At 39.0% G+C, this 18,161-nt stretch overlaps 1 protein-coding gene across 1 annotated transcript; it reads left to right on the top strand.

Moving 5' to 3' along the window:
- Nucleotides 1-208: 208 nt before the first annotated feature.
- Nucleotides 209-16,905, top strand: xpo1a (exportin 1 (CRM1 homolog, yeast) a). Its single transcript, XM_084932247.1, has 25 exons — nt 209-825; nt 1,445-1,577; nt 1,753-1,854; nt 3,966-4,038; nt 4,156-4,217; nt 5,150-5,194; nt 5,289-5,470; nt 6,064-6,112; nt 6,206-6,325; nt 6,986-7,114; nt 8,409-8,567; nt 9,894-10,076; nt 10,331-10,469; nt 10,839-11,020; nt 11,153-11,309; nt 11,464-11,627; nt 11,815-11,949; nt 12,061-12,244; nt 12,562-12,668; nt 13,235-13,429; nt 13,535-13,703; nt 14,164-14,298; nt 14,472-14,631; nt 15,594-15,690; nt 16,048-16,905. The coding sequence occupies exons 2-25, from the start codon at nt 1,452-1,454 to the stop codon at nt 16,192-16,194; spliced, it is 3,201 nt and encodes a 1,066-aa protein (XP_084788373.1). The 5' UTR covers nt 209-825; nt 1,445-1,451; the 3' UTR covers nt 16,195-16,905.
- Nucleotides 16,906-18,161: the final 1,256 nt, after the last annotated feature.

Here is an 18,161-nt window from a genome sequence, read left to right on the forward strand (position 1 = left end):
GGTGTAATGGTATAAAATGGTGTAATTTGGTTAAGCATTTAAGTAATTCAGTATTTGTTGCTTTGGGCCTTAGGCAGAGGTCAGAGTGGAAGATAAACAGGGGGAGGGAGATGAGCCAAATTGACAGCTTCAAACAGCCCATGATAAAGCGTGACGAAATCAATGGCTGAACCAATTAGATGCTCAGTAGGCGGGTGCTTAGTCCAAATTTTACGCGGCGCTCGGCGGGTCGAAACACCGAGAATGAATATCCCGGTCTCAACCGGTTTTAACCGGTCCGTGGTTGGAAGCGTGAGCTTAGAGGAAGAGCACACTTGCACGCACTTAAACATCTTTGCTTCCCAACAGTGTGTGCGAACAGAACCAGAAATAAAACGAGATTGTTTTACTTTGTGACCCGGAATACGACTCCAAGTCTGACTACGTGAAACTCTGGTGTTAGCTTAGCTTGATGTTACATTAGCCAGCGGACCTAAATCATTGACTTTTCCATTAGCACGCTAAGTTGCTATTAGCCTGGTCGGATGTAACTGGTAGCCTACCAATTATGTTTCAGAGTGGCTAAAGATAAGAAACGTCGGATATTCTTTAATATATCGCTAAAAAAATCGATGAATATCCAGCTTAACAGCATTTTTAAATTACGACTGTTGGTGTAATCGAGGAAAGCTACTATTAGCTTTTGGCTAACGACTTTTAAGGGCAGCGAGATAACGCTGCGAATTAGTTTGTAGCGTATTCAGCGGTTTCACATTTAGGTCTTCTGTTAGAGCGCACATTATTAAAACCATCACTAGTTTTCGACGAGCGGACACCAACTATCAGGTAAGTCGCGTCTGATCACCATTAACTTATTAAGGCTAACGTCAGGGTGTATCGGTTTTGAAACTAACCACCATTGGTAATAATAACCGGTTATAGAACTCAGACGTCATACAAGTTATTGTACTTGGTGAACTGGTACCTTTAATTGCGCCCAATAGTGGCAAACGGATCTGAGTGGACGTGTGTTGAATGCAGTATTTGCGGGTTGGCGGCGCTGTTTCGTGTTTCGCCAGTTTATATGGTTTGTTTCAGCGACTGTCATAACTTTACCACGAGGGGCTGGCAAAACCGGAATAACCTGTTTCTGACTTATTTATTTCTCCAGAATATCGGTTGTCGATTCCATTTTTTTTTACGTTCCACTTATCTAGTATGTGTTAGTATTTACTGTGTAAATTTTCAACACTAAAAGGCTTAGTTTTTAGCACTTGTACTGCAAATTTTAATCACAGATGCGGTTCTTATGAAGCGCCTTGAGGCGACTTTTGTTGTGATTTGGCGCTATATAAATAAAATTGAATTGAATTGAATTCTTTTGTGTTTGGTAGTTCTTTTGTTACTTTTCCCCCAAGGGATGCTGTTGGGGTTAAGGTTTCTGTTTCTTCGTTTCCCCTGTCAGAATCTCTATGCCAGCAGAAATGACAATGTTGGCAGATCACCCAGCCAGACAGCTGCTGGACTTCAGCCAGAAATTGGACATAAATCTGTTGGACAATGTTGTCAACTCCATGTATCATGACATTGGATCCCAGGTGTGTTTTATGTGTTTCACCTTCAGTCAAAGCAGTGCTACTTTCAAGTCCCTAATGGGTTTGGGAGCTTGTCTTGTAGCAAATACAGTTGTGTAATTACAATTTAAGTGTATGTTAAATCGAAGTATACTTTAAGTTGCTCTAAACCCACTGCTACTATGTTGCTCTTTTCTAGCAACGAGTAGCCCAGGAAGTGCTCACAAACTTGAAGGACCACCCTGATGCTTGGACGAGAGTCGACACCATCCTGGAGTTCTCTCAGAACATGAAAACTAAGGTGTGAGCATAACAAGCATGTATTAAGGAATGCTAGGGCCTTAGACGAGCTACATTATTACACTGTTGAGGACCAGTGTATTAATGTGAGCTGAAGCTTATTGCTTTATCCACATAAGACTTAGGCTTTCAGGGAGGTGAGGTGTGAGAAATCATTATGATTGACCTGGATATCTTGTACAGTCAATGGGTCATGCTTCACTGTCTTTAAATAAGTAGTTTTTGACAGCCTTACATGCTGTGCCTTTTTTACTAGATCACAGATTTAAAGACTCTTGTGATGCTATCTTCAGTTGTCAGTGCTGTAAGAATGTTTGTTTTGGGCTTCTTTTGGCATTGCTACTGTCTCCATTTGTGTATATAATGGCTCTGAGACTGTGCTTAGTATGCACACTTATTTGTCTTTGGTCTAAGGTACACACAGCTGCTGTTGCAAGAGAGTTAAATGCTTAACTCGTAGGGCTTGAGAGGTGCAAGTGTTGAAGGTTAATGTGTCCATTTATAACAGTTCAATTATTATAACAATGCCAATTCCACACTTGTATATATTTTGTGTAAGAACAGTGACTAAATATGTGGCTGAAGTCTACAATTAGTTTTTTACCTGTCAACACTGACCAAAGGTCATGTATGATTATTGTTTTAAAAGAAAAAAGAGAGAGACACACACGTTCCAACTATTTGAATATTGCACACTCAGAAAAAGGCAAAGTAGTACAGTGAGAGACATACATTCTGGTATATGTATTTAAACAGAAAGTTACATAAATGCACATTACAAAATAACCAAATAAAATTATTAGTTATAAGTTATATAGAATAAACATTCAATGTGCTGAACAGCAATGATCTTTTTGAACATATAACAGGACATAATCAAACCATCAAGGACCGGTGCTGCCTGAAGCTTTTCTCAATAGCCAAATCAGGATTCAGTCAGCAAATTTAAGGTTCCACTGTTTTGCAATCAGTTGACCAAAATCAGAAATTTCCCCGAAGAGTGTGGGTGTAAAGTCACTGCTGCAGAATTAGCTTGTGAATTCTCTGCAGTCATTACCACATGGTGCTTTTCAAAAAATTAAAGGTAAAACCAAGTTTGAGCTAACTTTGTGTATTTTAAAAACAAACTACTACATCTAAACTAACTGGGGATTAAAGCTTAAGTGGGAAGTCTGTCGTGAGCACAAATATCTCTTAAACTTTACAGTGTAACCTGAAATGCATCTCCCTAAAGATGTAACTACAAGTTGCATTAATGCAGCCCACAGCTATTGTGAAAGGCCTGTTCAGTACCTTTGATTCATCATGTGAATTCCTTTGAACTTCTTCACTGCAGTTTTTGAGTTTATCAATGAGAGAGCAGTCATCATCTCAATATAAGGATTAATAATCAAAGCATCAATAAGGACTTTAAAATGATGAGGGGGGAAATCCCAGCTTTTTGTTTTTATCTACTAGCACCATATATAAAACAGCAGGATATAACCATATGATAATTAACACATATTATACCATGCACAATTGGCCACTTACGTAGGTTATGTTGTAGGATGCACCGAAAAAGTCTAAATTAGGCCTTAGCCTGTTACTGATAACTATGTTAATACACCCACATAAATATTTTGAAAGATTCATTTAAGCTAAAGGTTTTTCTATTAAGCATATTATGACTTAATAGTGTTTATCTTTGGTAGCTGATATTTATCCACTTACGTTTACTAATTAGATTAGGTCACTTCTCACTTGCACCAGTAGCTGTGTATCTAAACTCTGCCGCAGCCAGAGCTGCACCTTCGCAGCCATTGCTGGGTTCTCCTTCCACAGTCAAATAATTTGCACAATTAAATGTCTAATTACTTTGTGAATTCCATTACATAATTGAATTTAGAATATTCGTTGACAGCCCCTTAATATCAATGTCTAAAGACCATGGGTCATCAATTTTGGGCTGCACAAAGCTGTCCACATGGGGTCACCGTGGAGACATGACAGTGCAAAGACTCTACTGAGGTTAGCTCTTGTTTTTGCTTGTAAATCGTGATGAAAGGATTGAGTCTTTTTCAGAGCTCTAACTCATCTTTTCTTTTTTTTCTTTTTTCCCCTCCCAAATAGTATTATGCTCTTCAGATTCTGGAGACAGTCATCAAAACACGCTGGAAGATTCTTCCAAGAAATCAGTGTGAAGGTAGAAATCACCCTAATGACATTAATCAGGATATCTGTGTGTTTTCTTCCTCAGATATGTTATTTGTCTGAAAGGTGTAATCAGTTTTCTCTGAACAACACATGTCTGTGTTTTCAGGAATCAAGAAGTATGTTGTTGGACTGATTATCAAGACTTCTTCTGATCCTGCAAACATGGAGGTAAGGTGTCCTGTGTGATATGGTGCACTTAAACATACTCGTGTCATTGTAATAGGGTTGTCCCGATATTAGAATTTCAAACTCTGTTCTGATGTTCAGGAGAATACTTGACACAATTTTTGATACCACAGGGAAGTTTGACCACATTGTGCAACAACAGAAGTAATGGCAAAGACATCATTTCTTGAAAAACTTGATGTGTTAATTTTACAAATGATTTAGATTTCATTATAGACTGAAGTTAAAATATATTTTAAAACATATCAATAGATAAAGGGTACAACTGCAGAATACCTAACATATCAAGATATATTTTTTAATCATTGAAGACAAAGAGGATTATAGAAAAACTACAAATAATAATGTATTTATGCTAATATAAAGATGATAAAAAACCAAGAGTGTTCACTGTGAAGCAGATTGAACCAATCACTCACTGATTGGTTGCACTTTAAAACTGAAGTTATGGCTGGCAGCAACAAAATAAGAAATGCATAATTAACACATGGATAAATTATTCCAAAAGCAGAAAAGTATATCATCTTGTACACATCTGCCTTCTCTTCACCGGATCTGCAACCTCTTGCTCATCCAGTGTTCACTCTGTCCTGCCTCACTCTGCAGCTCTTCACTTCACCTCCAAAATTTGCTCAGAGTAGTTTGTCACATTCTGCACTCTCCACTGTTCAGCTACTGTTCCCCTGCTGCTCTGCACAGCCAGCAACCCATCTAGTTTCCCATGTGTCCGTAATCCAGTCTGTTACTGCTCAATATTCTATCCCAGTCAGCCCTGCACCATTTATTAATCTTTTTTCTAACCATAGTCTGCTAGCTGTTACGTGACTGATTAAAAATGGCTAATGTGGCTATTGGGTAGTTGCTAATAGTTAACAGCTAACATAACATGTAACCATTTTTATGTTTATTTGCAGAAAGAGGGGGTATACATTTCAAAACTCAACATGATCCTTGTACAGGTAAATAGGCATTTAATGTTTGATATAGTGTACATTATTATTGTATAACATAAAGCAATGATGCTGATGATGAGCTCTATTTCTGGACTTTTAGATCCTGAAGCAGGAATGGCCCAAACACTGGCCCACTTTTATAAGTGATATTGTGGGTGCAAGTCGGACCAGTGAGAGCCTCTGTCAGAACAACATGATCATCCTCAAACTGCTCAGTGAAGAGGTGTTTGACTTCTCCAGTGGCCAGATGACCCAGGTGAAGGCCAAGCATCTCAAAGACAGGTAACTGATCTGATATACTGTATAACTTATGTAGAGCAAATAGTGGACGTCAGGTCTTACATTTGAGTACTGAATTCTGAAAGAAGGAGAAATATTGGTTCATTGTTGATTTTGAGTCTTTTATTTTCAGTCTAATCAGGCACAGTTAGAGATATCATATTTTTTTGATGTTGTGCATTCTCGCGTTTCCATTGCGTATTTCGATCAGTCATACTGCATTCCAAAACCTGCAGGTTATATTGTAATTTGTATGCATTTGTATACTGATGATTCCCCCAAAAAAGCTGTATAGATGTAAGATTGCACCTTTTGTTAACAAAATGTAGCAATTATCCCAGAAGAAGGCTGGGAAGATTGTGAACTCTGACATCCTGAGTGAGACTCCACTTTAATTGGTTTTAGCAGCAGTATGTAAAATTTACTACCATTTGTTAATCTGGTCAACGCAAAGCCAGATTGTTGGTCATTTGGCTCATTGGGTGCCACGGTAGACTCCACTAGACTTGGGGAAAAAGGGTGAGAGCTTTAAAAAAAAAAAAAAAAAAAAAATCCAGATGATGAGTACTTACACTCCGCTCTCTTTTCCCTGTCAGCATGTGCAATGAGTTCTCCCAAATATTCCAGCTGTGCCAGTTTGTAATGGTAAGACAAACAATTTTTTTCGCAGTTGTTTTCAAAACATTTTGTGCAAGTCTCAGTACCTCAAAAATTGATGTGTATAATTCTTCTCCATAGGAAAATTCCCAAAATGCCCCACTGGTCCACGCTACCCTGGAGACTTTACTCCGCTTTTTGAATTGGATTCCTTTAGGTTACATCTTTGAGACGAAACTCATCAGCACGTTGGTCTACAAGGTAAACCAGATGATACTCTTTCATTAAATAAAACTTGAAATAATTAACTCTAATACAGCGTAATACAGTATGTCTGTGAGTCTGGTTATACTGAAAAACACTGACATGGCATGGTAAGGCCAGTTAAATTAATGTTGTCACGCAAAGTGTCTAAGAACAAATGCTCAGATTTGCACATGGAATCAATTACAAGTAGAAACTTCGAAAAGGTTTTAACCTTAAATTTTAACAACTTAATCAGTTCAAAGGGATCCCACCGTCTGAACTATGGTGGTTCATCCTAAAGATGCATAACAATATTGTGGAAATATTGCCATTAATCCAGAACTCGTTGTGTCATTGGTTTGGTCAGGAATCAGTCATCTATTACATGCATATAAAGCAGTTGGTGCTAGATAATGATCATAAAATCATCAAATTGATCTGAACTGGTTACAGCTGCAGGGCTCACAAAAATTGCTAGCCCGACGTCCCGGGGCTAGCGATTTTTGCGAGCCTTGAGCTGACTAAATGTGAGTCTCTGTCACTATCATAGTTGTTGAGTCAAGGCTGTTAACCAGCTAACTTGTATGCATGTAAGAAATGCATTCCTTCATCACAAATTATAGGAGCAAGAAAAATAGACATGTCAGCACTGACCTGCTGTGTTTTCTTTTTCAGTTCTTGAACGTACCCATGTTTCGCAATGTGACTCTGAAATGTCTGACTGAGATTGCTGGTGTGAGCGTGAACCAGTATGAGGAGCAGTTTGTCAACCTCTTTACCCTCACCATGTCCCAGCTCAAACAGGTATGCACTCAGACCCAATTAGTATTGAGTGCCTCTTGCATTAATTGCACTCAGTGTTACAACATGCTTACAAATACCGTTTGAGTTATTACACACAAATCTCCAACCTTCCACCTCAACAAAAGGTCAACAGGCAGCACAGGCTGTCAGTCTCTCAGTAAAAGAAAGACCCAAAATAAATGTAGATTAAGTAAGAAATTTTCCTTAGTCCATTCAGAAATGGGCATAAATGTTTTTCAGTGTGTGTATCTGTAAATTCAACAGTTTTGCTGAGTTTCTCTGTTTACAGCAGCAGATAAGTTTCAAAAACTCCCCAAATACACAAAGCATGAGAGGAACCAGTGGATAGTTTAGTTCTTTCTGTTCACAAATTAAAATACAGAGTTTTTAGTCACCTTAAAACCAACTACTTTCACTGTGCTGTGTATTGTGAATGTGCTTGTACAGAGTGCCTTAGGCTAAAGTGAAGAGTTTAATCCTTTCTAAGACCATTGCATGAGCTCAGGCTTTTCTGAATGAATCATGTAATAATCACAGCTGTGTTTCACACACAAGAATATTATGTCGTCTGTAACATTGAGCAGACTGACATATGGTGCTATAGCAAGTCAGGTCATAGGCTTTATTTGTACTGTAGAACTGTTTCGTTGTAGCCCATTTTATGTACATCAGTGTCTATCAATAGGTAAACTGTACTTTATCAAACATTTAAACTCTTACTTGATAAGTCATTGTTTATTCTCTCCAGAGTCTCTGTACTAAGTACTTTACTATGTACTTTAGTACTTTAGGCTCCACTCTGACTATCTAAGAACAAAATGATGCTAGTGCATGAGATGGAGAAGTTTTCTGCGTAGCTGTGGCCTGACAAATTATGTGAACAGAAGATTATAAAATGTAATGAATATAAGATCAGGGTGTCTTTAGTTACCAGAAAATTTTACATTTCTAAAGTTATAAGTAAACCTGGTCCTTACTTTACATGATATTCATTAAAACTTTCCTTAAATGAAACTTTACTAAACGTTATCTCCCAATATTCCTTAACAGGCAGTGTTTCTGGTATAACTTTGTGGTTTATATTCTAGTTTTAGATTAAAGTTGAATCTTGAGTGGTCTCATAGTTGAGTATAAGATAAAACTTGATTACAGAAAATGCAATGTCCACAAACAAAACCCCAAATGGATTCAATGAAAGCAAGTTTGAAGATAAATTAATAATTATAAGGCTTTGCAGTAATCTCTCTCTTTTTTTTTTTCTTTTTTTTTTTTTTTTTTTTTGCTGTTTGGCCAGATGCTGCCTTTAAACACAAACATCAGAGTGGCGTACGCCAATGGGAAGGATGATGAACAAAACTTTATTCAGAACCTGAGCTTGTTCCTCTGCACTTTCCTCAAAGAACATGGCCAGCTCATTGAGAAAAGGCCCAACCTACGCGAGACACTCATGGAGGTAGGCAGACAACACAGCAACACAAACGAGAACATTTTCACTGTTTTTCTTTTTGTTTGTTTGTTTGTTTGTTTGTTTTACATCATGTGGACCCTGAACTCTCATGTTGTGGCTTACAGTCATTTTGTCTATATTAGCATCCCTTTCTGTATCAGGTGACAGATTTTCTTTTTCTCCTCATGCATTTTGTCCTTATTACACTTTTGCAATGGTATACATTTTGAAGCTATTACACTGGGATGGTCGACCTTTCTCTTTTCCACTTAAATAAGTATAGATAGTTAATTGTTCTGGGAACTGTGAAGAATGAGAGTAGCACAGGAAATATCAGTAATCTGTACTGCAATTTAACCATAAAAAGGCTCATTAATTTTGATTATGTAAACATAACTTGTCTGTTTGTTTTATGAAAATATAAAACACTAAGGACAAGTGGACCAGGAAATCAAGAAGTTGCTTAAAAAGTAAAAGGGAGATTATTTAAATTACAAACTGTACCATTATATTATCTTCATACTATATTTATAGGACAGCCAATGAAGACTACTTGGTTATGCTTGAAACCAACAAATTCAGGGCATACTATGTCCCACATTTGGTTAAAGAAAGTGAGGAATATCCTGAGATCTTTTGACTTTAAAAAGCTCACTATATAGAAGTGTATTGCATCTGATCATGTTATAAAAGTTTTCTGTCTTGCAAATGTCAGTACTAAAGCACTGAGTACATCCATACTGAACGAATAACTGACCTGAGAAGACCTCGTTTTCCTATATCTGTTCTGAAGCACAAAGATTTTAAGGATAGGAAACATCTTTATAAATGCACCTGAGATTATGTTGATTCCAAGAAATGGAATCCTTATCACTTACTTTTACACACAAGAAATCAAAATTTATAAAACCACTGTAAAGTGTTTTGTTTCAGTCAGACTTTTTCCAGTGAGTCCATGAAGATGCCAGAATCTTTTCTTTGACAGCTGATTTTTCATCTGTGAGAGCTGTGATTCTTGACTGGCTGGTTCTTTATTTTCGTCTGATGTTGGAGAACCCATTTACAGTGTTATGTAATTTTGGATGACCACCACATTCTCAAACATAATCCACAGAAACCGCATATTAGTTTATATTCTGCTTAATACTCTCAGTTTTACCTACAACAAGATCATTTAACTAGTCTGTGACTGACCAGAAGAGTCATGACATAATAACCCCCACGTTAAAAAAAGAATAGAAGTTTGAATAATGACATACATCCCTTTGTTTCATCAGCTGACTTGAAACATTTAAAGTTGTCCAGCCTCACCACACTTTGTCCTGTCTGCAGGCGCTGCACTACATGCTGCTGGTGTCAGAAGTGGAGGAGACGGAGATCTTTAAGATCTGTTTGGAATACTGGAACCACCTGGCAGCTGAACTCTACAGAGAGAGTCCCTTCTCCACTTCCAGCACTCCACTGCTCTCTGATGTCCCACCACGCAGACACCTTTACCTACCTGTGCTCTCCCAGGTTGGGCTGCTATTACGCATGCACACACAGAGATTGTATCCTCAAAATGTCAATGGATTAAGAGGTCACGCTCTTGTCCCAAATGCAACTTATGATTATATTGAACAGCATTATGATTATTTATTGGTTATATTTTTTTTTAAATGGCATAAAATGCTTGCAAACATCTAAAACAAAATTCTTGCATTTTTTTTACACTGTTCTTACAAAACTGATGTGTCTAACTGACTCTCTATATCCCTGTCTTCTTTCAGGTGCGTCTACTGATGGTGAGCCGTATGGCCAAACCAGAGGAAGTGCTCGTGGTGGAGAACGATCAGGGCGAAGTGGTCAGGGAGTTTATGAAGGACACAGATGCAATCAACCTTTACAAGAACATGAGAGAGACTCTTGGTAAGTTGTTAACGGTCCTTGTGACTAACTATAAAATATTTTATTTATAACATTACTTATTTATATTTATAAAATATTTTAATTGTGCATTTTTCAGGGGGTTTTCTCACTGTCAAGTTACGTCCTGTATGTACCAGGCTGTTATTCAACATTTAAGACCTTTCAATTGTAAATTTTATGTTTCAGTATTGTATGCTGCTCCTGCGGGTCTCAAAGAGGATTAGATTTTTTTCTTCAAATTTATGAAAACCAAAAATGGGTTTATTAAAAGATCTGGCATCTTGTTATTAAAATGGTATGGTCAGCAGCACTTACTGGCTACTGGTTATATTGGCACTTTGTATTAAGTAACTCTCTCTTTGTGCACAGTGTATCTGACTCATCTGGACTATGCTGATACTGAACGCATCATGACAGAGAAGCTTCACAACCAGGTGAATGGCACCGAGTGGTCGTGGAGAAACCTGAACATGCTGTGCTGGGCCATTGGTTCCATCAGCGGAGCGATGCATGAGGAGGATGAAAAGAGGTTCCTTGTGACTGTCATCAAGGTGAAACATACATTGTTGTAGCACATGTCATTAACACAGTATGGCATCAGTATGGCTGAAAAATATGTTTAGATTTTGTCAGTCTCTGTAACACCAAACAATTTAAATTGATTACGTGTGTTACATTCGCAGGACCTGCTTGGCTTGTGTGAGCAGAAAAGAGGCAAAGACAACAAGGCCATAATAGCATCAAACATCATGTATATCGTGGGTCAGTATCCTCGTTTCCTGCGAGCCCACTGGAAGTTCCTCAAGACGGTTGTCAACAAGCTGTTTGAGTTTATGCATGGTGAGATATTTTGTGCTGAATTTTTGTGTTTTTCTGATGCTTGGTGTTAGGAGAATGTTGAAATGATGCAAACCATTGTTACACTAAATCTCATTGGCTGCTTATCAAGGCTTATTGTGATTTTGTTTGGCTTATTCTCTTTTTCCTCGCACAGAGACACATGATGGCGTTCAGGACATGGCATGTGATACTTTCATCAAGATAGCCCAAAAGTGCCGCCGTCATTTTGTGCAGGTTCAGGTGGGAGAGGTGATGCCCTTTATAGATGAGATTCTGAACAACATCAACACCATCATTTGTGACCTGCAGCCTCAGCAGGTGAGCCCTGCCCAGTGTCTGGACTTATTCACGTGGTTTTGTCATAGTTCTGCTGTTAAATAGGTTTAAGTGCGTCTGTCAGACTTTCACGGGATGGAAATTGTGTTTTGCAGTAGAACTTTTCGTTTGCAAACCTACATGTTGACAAAGGTCTATGTTAGAATTAAGCCCAGTCCCATTCCTGCAGGTTCATACATTTTATGAGGCAGTGGGCTACATGATTGGAGCTCAGACAGACCAGGCTGTTCAAGAGCTTCTGATAGAGAAATACATGCTGCTGCCTAATCAGGTGTGGGACAGCATCATCCAGCAAGCCACTAAGGTGAGGAACCTTGTAATGTGCCAGTGCTGTTACATTGTCAATAAGGCAGCCTGCAGCCCACTTCTGTTTTGTTAGTGTGTGCTTAATCTTTAACATGGACTTGTGCTACAGAATGTGGATATCCTGAAGGATGCAGAGACGGTGCGCCAGCTGGGCAGCATCCTCAAGACAAACGTCAGAGCCTGCAAAGCTGTTGGCCATCCCTTTGTTGTCCAGCTAGGACGCATCTACCTGGACATGCTCAACGTCTACAAATGTCTAAGTGAAAACATCTCCTCTGCCGTCCAAAGCAATGGTAAGTTTATGGGCTCTCCCTCAATTTATCTTATTAACCAGACTAATGTTTGAGCCTTATCAATAAAGTACTGTTAGACTGCTTACCACATAAAACCTACAGTAGTAAAGAAATGGGAATTCAAGCACACAGCATCACTGTTGTGACAATATAACCAGTAAATCACAGTAATAATTGTCCTTTTTGACCAAAAAAATAATGTGCAAAAACTTACTGCAAAGTTTTTTGATGAAACCCTTGAATGATTTTTCATCCTCAGTATGTGCTCGTTGGAGACGTCAGCCACTTAAACTTGTTGGTTTTTCTCATTTGTACAGGTGAGATGGTGACTAAGCAGCCTCTGATTAGGAGTATGAGGACCGTAAAGAGAGAGACGCTAAAATTAATCTCTGGCTGGGTCAGTCGCTCCAATGACCCTCAGATGGTGAGCCTGGCCTTGTTTTGTTTCCTCTAGTCTGTTCTCTAATGAAACAGATTCAAATCTGTGTTTATGGAGACTTCTTTTTCAAGCAGTGATTCATATAAAACCCCTCCTGCATTTATTTAGCAATGAAGAAATAAATGGTGCAGGTAACAAACTGAAAATTGTAATAAGTGCTTTGCATGTAAGCATGGGTTTCTTTTCCCCTCAGAAACAATGAAAAGCTTAAATTAGATTTTTTTTTTTTTCCTGCTATAACCCTAAGTATGACCAAAGCATGTTCTTTCAAACCTTCACTGTCTCTGGAAAATTATTATTTTGAAGCTAGAGTGCAAATTAGTAATGTTAAAATGGTGTTAATGAAACGCTTAACTAAAATCTGTCATGGTTAAAGTCAAATGTCTGTAAATGTAGTAAATTATTGTAAAAGGAGTTGTCAGTTTTTATCTTCTAATTATATTTTTAAGGCTCCAGTAGTTAATGGTGTGTTATACTAAAGAGTTATTCAAGATCTTTTAATATGAAGGTGTGAAACACCCATCATAATTGCTGCTGTTCCTTTGGTTCAGGTGGCAGAGAACTTTGTGCCTCCCCTGCTGGAAGCTGTGCTCATAGACTACCAGAGGAATGTTCCAGCTGCCCGGGAGCCTGAGGTCCTCAGCACCATGGCAACCATTGTGAACAAGTTGGGAGTCCATATCACCGGAGAAATTCCCATGATCTTTGACGCTGTCTTCGAGTGCACTCTGAACATGATAAACAAGGTTTAACTGAGTTGATTTAACTGTATCTGATAGAATAGAATAAAAATTTAAAGTTGAACAGTTTATAACCCTTCTTAACTCCTTGTTTTCCATTTATGCCTTCAGGACTTTGAAGAATTTCCAGAACACAGAACCCATTTCTTCTACCTCCTTCAGGCTGCCACCTCCCAGTGCTTCCCAGCCTTCCTATCTATTGCCCCAGCTCAGTTCAAACTGATCCTGGACTCCATCATCTGGGCTTTTAAGCATACGATGAGAAATGTGGCTGACACAGGTCTGAACTGAAAACACTAACCCTGTTACATTGTTCAGACAACACAGAGGGAGATGCTTTTTTTTCTGCTTTTGATTCGATGTGATGTTGTTGAGATCGGGTATCCCTAATGTGATCAGCTCTGAGACTGATCATAGGAGCCATAAGCTGTTCACAAGCTGTTCCTGTTTTTTCCTGTTAAACTTTTTCAACAAATGAAGTGAGACTATGTATAAGATAAGTAAGGATGGGATAAAAATATTGAACAGCTGAAGATATGATGCACAGTTAGTGTTTTTATTCTAGTACAGTGCTGGAATAGAAATATGGAGCACAACAGTTCAAAATAAAAGTAATATACCACACAATACAATATCAAGTAATATGCAAAATTTGAAACTGACCTTACTCACATGTAGGTATCTAGTGCAGATTGTTCTCAAATCTCTGCTGATCTATAGGATGTCATCCTCTTTTGCAGGCTTGCAGATCCTATATACTCTCCTGCAGAACGTTTCTGCAGAGGAAGCAGCAGCGCAGAGCTTCTACCAGACGTACTTCTGTGACATTCTGCAGCACATCTTTTCTGTGGTCACGGATACATCTCACACTGCAGGTAAAGAGATTATGAAAGATGTATCATCACACAATTATAAAGGCTTCTCAGTTTGACCTTTATATAAATACAATAATGATGCAGCACTCCATTTTCAGCATAGTCAGGAGCCAGTTTTTTATAAGACCAGCGAGTAACTAAATAACCAGCGTGTTGTTCTGCCCTTTCTCTAGGATTAACGATGCATGCCACCATCTTGGCGTATATGTTTAACCTGGTGGAAGAGGGGAAAGTTAGTGTTGCTCTGAGTGCTGCAAGCCCAGCCAACAATCAGGGACATGTCCAGGAGTACATCGCCAACCTGCTCAAGACAGCCTTCCCCCACCTCCAAGAGTAAGTCAGCTGAACCTTGCTTTGAACTCTGCTGCCCGTATTATTACTAGGACTCCCTCTACTCACCATCACCCCTATCCTGAAGCAGCTTCACTGGCTCCCGGTTCAACTCCGTATTAATTTCAAAATACTCCTCCACACATTTAAGGCTATTCATTCTCTCTCCCCCCATCATATCTCTCTGACTTGGTACAGATCTCCATCCCATCCCGGTGCCTCAGATCCTCCTCTTCTCTTCTTCTTTCTGTTCCTTCATTTCATTTTATTACCATGGGGGGCAGGACTTTTAGTTGCTCTGCCCCTCGACTTTGGAATGCCTTACCCCCTGACCTCAGAAACATCAGTTCTTTCACCCTTTTTGTCCACCCTCAAAACCCACCTGTTCAAGTACTCTGTATAACTACTCCATGCTCTTAAACTTTGTTTTATTATTGTGTTCATTTCCTGTTTTTATGCTTGTCTTATTTGTTCTGTAAAGCAGCGGTCCCCAACCCCCGGGCCTCGGACCGGTACCGGTCCGTGAGTCGTTTGGTACCGGGCCGCGAGAGTTGAGGCTCAGGTGTGAAATGTATAGTTTTCAGGGTTTTTATCGGTTTTCAGCGTTATTTTGTTATCGTTTTTAACGTTTACTCGGTTTTCCTTGGTCTTTTCACGTGTGTTATGAATAAATTTTCTTTTTTTTCGGTACCAGTACTAGTTTTATTTTGTTGTATTTATCCGCGACACCTCAAAGGCCGGTCCATGAAAATATTGTCCGGCATAAACCGGTCCATGGCGCAAAAAAGGTTGGGGACCGCTGCTGTAAAGTGTCCTTGAGTGTTTTGAAAGGTGTTTTTTTTTTTTTCTTGAATATGAGGCCAAAAAATTAAACTGTTGCAGAATTACAACAGATGTTATTTTTGACCACAGTTTTACAAGTTGTACTTTCCAGACTTGAGGCTCATTGAATGTTTTATCTACAGTGCCCAGGTGAAGGTGTTTGTGACGGGTCTATTCAGCCTCAATCAGGATATCCCAGCCTTTAAGGAGCACCTAAGGGACTTCCTTGTGCAGATCAAGGTGAGAAAATGGCCAAAAAAAACTTGCCAGCTAGAAACTGACCAAGAAAGGTATAAGTGCAAAAATGAAGATGATTATATTCTTTGCCAACACAAAACAGTTTTATCTGAGCCAATGAGCAATGATTCTTAGCTTGGATCCAAAGTATGCCAACCTTTGTGCTCAAATTTACATGAGCATAAAGATATTATTCATCAATGAAAACACTGCAGACACCTGCTTCTTAGTAGAAGAATAGAATTTAAGAGTAGAAGAGTTGAATTTAAAAGCATTGGTGTTGAAACTGTATGGTTTAAGGAGCACAACACACCCAAATGAATCCAAATTTCCAAACCGTCTACTTGTGTGGTCTTGCAGGAGTTTGCTGGTGAGGACACGTCAGACCTCTTCCTGGAGGAGAGAGAGACAGCTCTGCGCCAAGCCCAGGAAGAAAAACACAAGCTCCAGATGTCTGTGCCCGGCATCCTCAACCCCCATGAGTTGCCAGAGGAGATGTGCGACTAAAGTGACCATAGCCCCTACGGACCAACTCTGAAGGGAGAAAGTTCAACAGGGAGCAAAGACATTTCCTGTTGTTTTCCTTCCAAGTGTGGTTGTGTGCAAGTGTGTGTTGAAGAGAATTGGAGGGGGGACCCCGGCACTCGGTTGTATGTCGACCAAATTCTGTCAATATGTAAATGAGAATCGCCCCTTATTACTACCCCCAATTCTGGCACAGATTCCTCCCCACCACCAGCTTCTTTTATATACATTGTTTATGTAACATGCCATCTTTTGTTACCTTCTTGCTATCAAAGCTTTGTTTGGCCATGCATTCATTTAAACCTGCATGAAGTTGTAAGAAGTAATGGTTATTTTTGAACCTACTACATGCTTATTTCAACTTCCTTCCCACTTGTTAATATGTAATATATATATAATGTTGAAACACTTGCAATGGTTATGTGACAGATTGCTCCAGTTTCACAAGTGCCATGTGCACTGTGCAGAACGAATGTGATGTTCAAGGGGTCCATTTGTACTCCTTTGCTTCCTGTGTTTGTTGTTTTGGTTTTTGAGTGTGGTTGTTTTTTGTTTCTTTTTTTCTTTTATTTTGCTTTCTGATAAATTCAGGGCTTCGGTTCCTCTGCTTTTGGATGACTGCGTGCATATCATCCTGTTTGTAAAGCTGTCTTAGTACTCTGAAAATATAAAGTTGGCTATTTTTACAAAACATTCTGTATGATTCTCTTCTTTCTGTAAGCCTAACCTTAAGGACCTAAAAGTTTAGATAAGCTTGAGGTGCTACTGATATGTCAGATGAGATGCAGTTTTTAAGTGAATAATCACTAGACTTAAAAAGCCACTGTGGTGCCCCAGTCAGTTATTTGCAGCACGCATATATGAAACATTGGAGATGTTGAACTAAATCAACTTGCACATTTATCCAAATATAGCACTTTGATACTACAGAAGGAGTAATAACAAGTTTTGTTATACATTTTAAAATGGATAATTTATACTTGAGTTCTGTGATATACACTGCGCAAAAAAGGACCACTTTTTAATTGAGTATAGCATCAAATTAACTAAATTCATTTTTTTTAATATTGATCTGGTCAGTTAGGTAGCAGAGGGGGTTGATGATCAGTTTCAGTTGCTTTCGTTGCAGGAGCAACACTGAGTCAACTCTGGCATCCTAGCATGACTGGGCCCCACACACGCCTGATCTAAATTCTATACAACACGTGGAATGTTATGTTTCCATCCACACATATGATGCCACCAGGCTGCACCTCAAGACTGTCCAGGAGCTCCTCGGGGAGCAGACAGGCGCATTCTCCAATGTTGTCATGGCAGGCATACAAACTGCAGAGCATTACTTTGAGTTGCTGCAATGAAATTTCTGCAAAATGGACCAGCTACCCACATACTTTTTCACTTTGATTTTGTAGGTGTCTTTGAAGCAGCACTTTGTAGGTTGATCATTTTCATCAAACGATGTAGCATTTTTTGTTCTTAGTGCATTACTCACTCCATATCAGTGTAGGTATAAAAGACTTTCCAATGAGATCAGATGTGTTTGCTAAGTGCTGCTCTAATATTCTTGTTAAATAGTTTGGTCAGCCTATGTACAAGTTTGTTCTTTTTTTAAAATATTTTTTTATTGGTAGAGACAGTGATGATAGACAGGAAATTGGGGAGAGAGAGGGGGGAGACATGTATTAAAGGGCCACGGGTCAGACTCAAACCCAGGCCTACTGCATTCCGGCCACATGGCCTTGCTCACCCAAGATCTTTTTTAAAAAACAAGTTCTCTGTTTCAGGTTGTTTTTTCTTCTACTTTTGGATTTGTATACAGGGGGAAATCCTTATATGTTCATCTAAAATGTACATCTCTGGCTGTAGCAGGTGTTTGGATTGTCAACCAATCAGAAGAAAGTTGGATTAAACAGAGGTGGAAGGAAGTTAAAACAGCTGCCCCAAGGCCC

Source organism: Perissodus microlepis, chromosome 6 (assembly GCF_051167445.1).
Source record: "Perissodus microlepis isolate ML-2025 ecotype Zambia chromosome 6, ASM5116744v1, whole genome shotgun sequence".
In the NCBI taxonomy this organism is placed as follows: Eukaryota; Metazoa; Chordata; class Actinopteri; order Cichliformes; family Cichlidae; genus Perissodus; species Perissodus microlepis.

What these genes read in the sequence shown, in the direction of transcription:
- xpo1a (XM_084932247.1), top strand. Translation starts at nt 1,452, where the DNA reads ATGCCAGCAGAAATGACAATGTTGGCAGATCACCCAGCCAGACAGCTG. An exon ending in ATCATGACATTGGATCCCAG is followed by an intron (nt 1,578 to 1,752) that starts GTGTGTTTTATG and finishes GCTCTTTTCTAG; the next exon opens with CAACGAGTAGCCCAGGAAGT. An exon ending in GCTGTTTGAGTTTATGCATG is followed by an intron (nt 11,310 to 11,463) that starts GTGAGATATTTT and finishes TTCCTCGCACAG; the next exon opens with AGACACATGATGGCGTTCAG.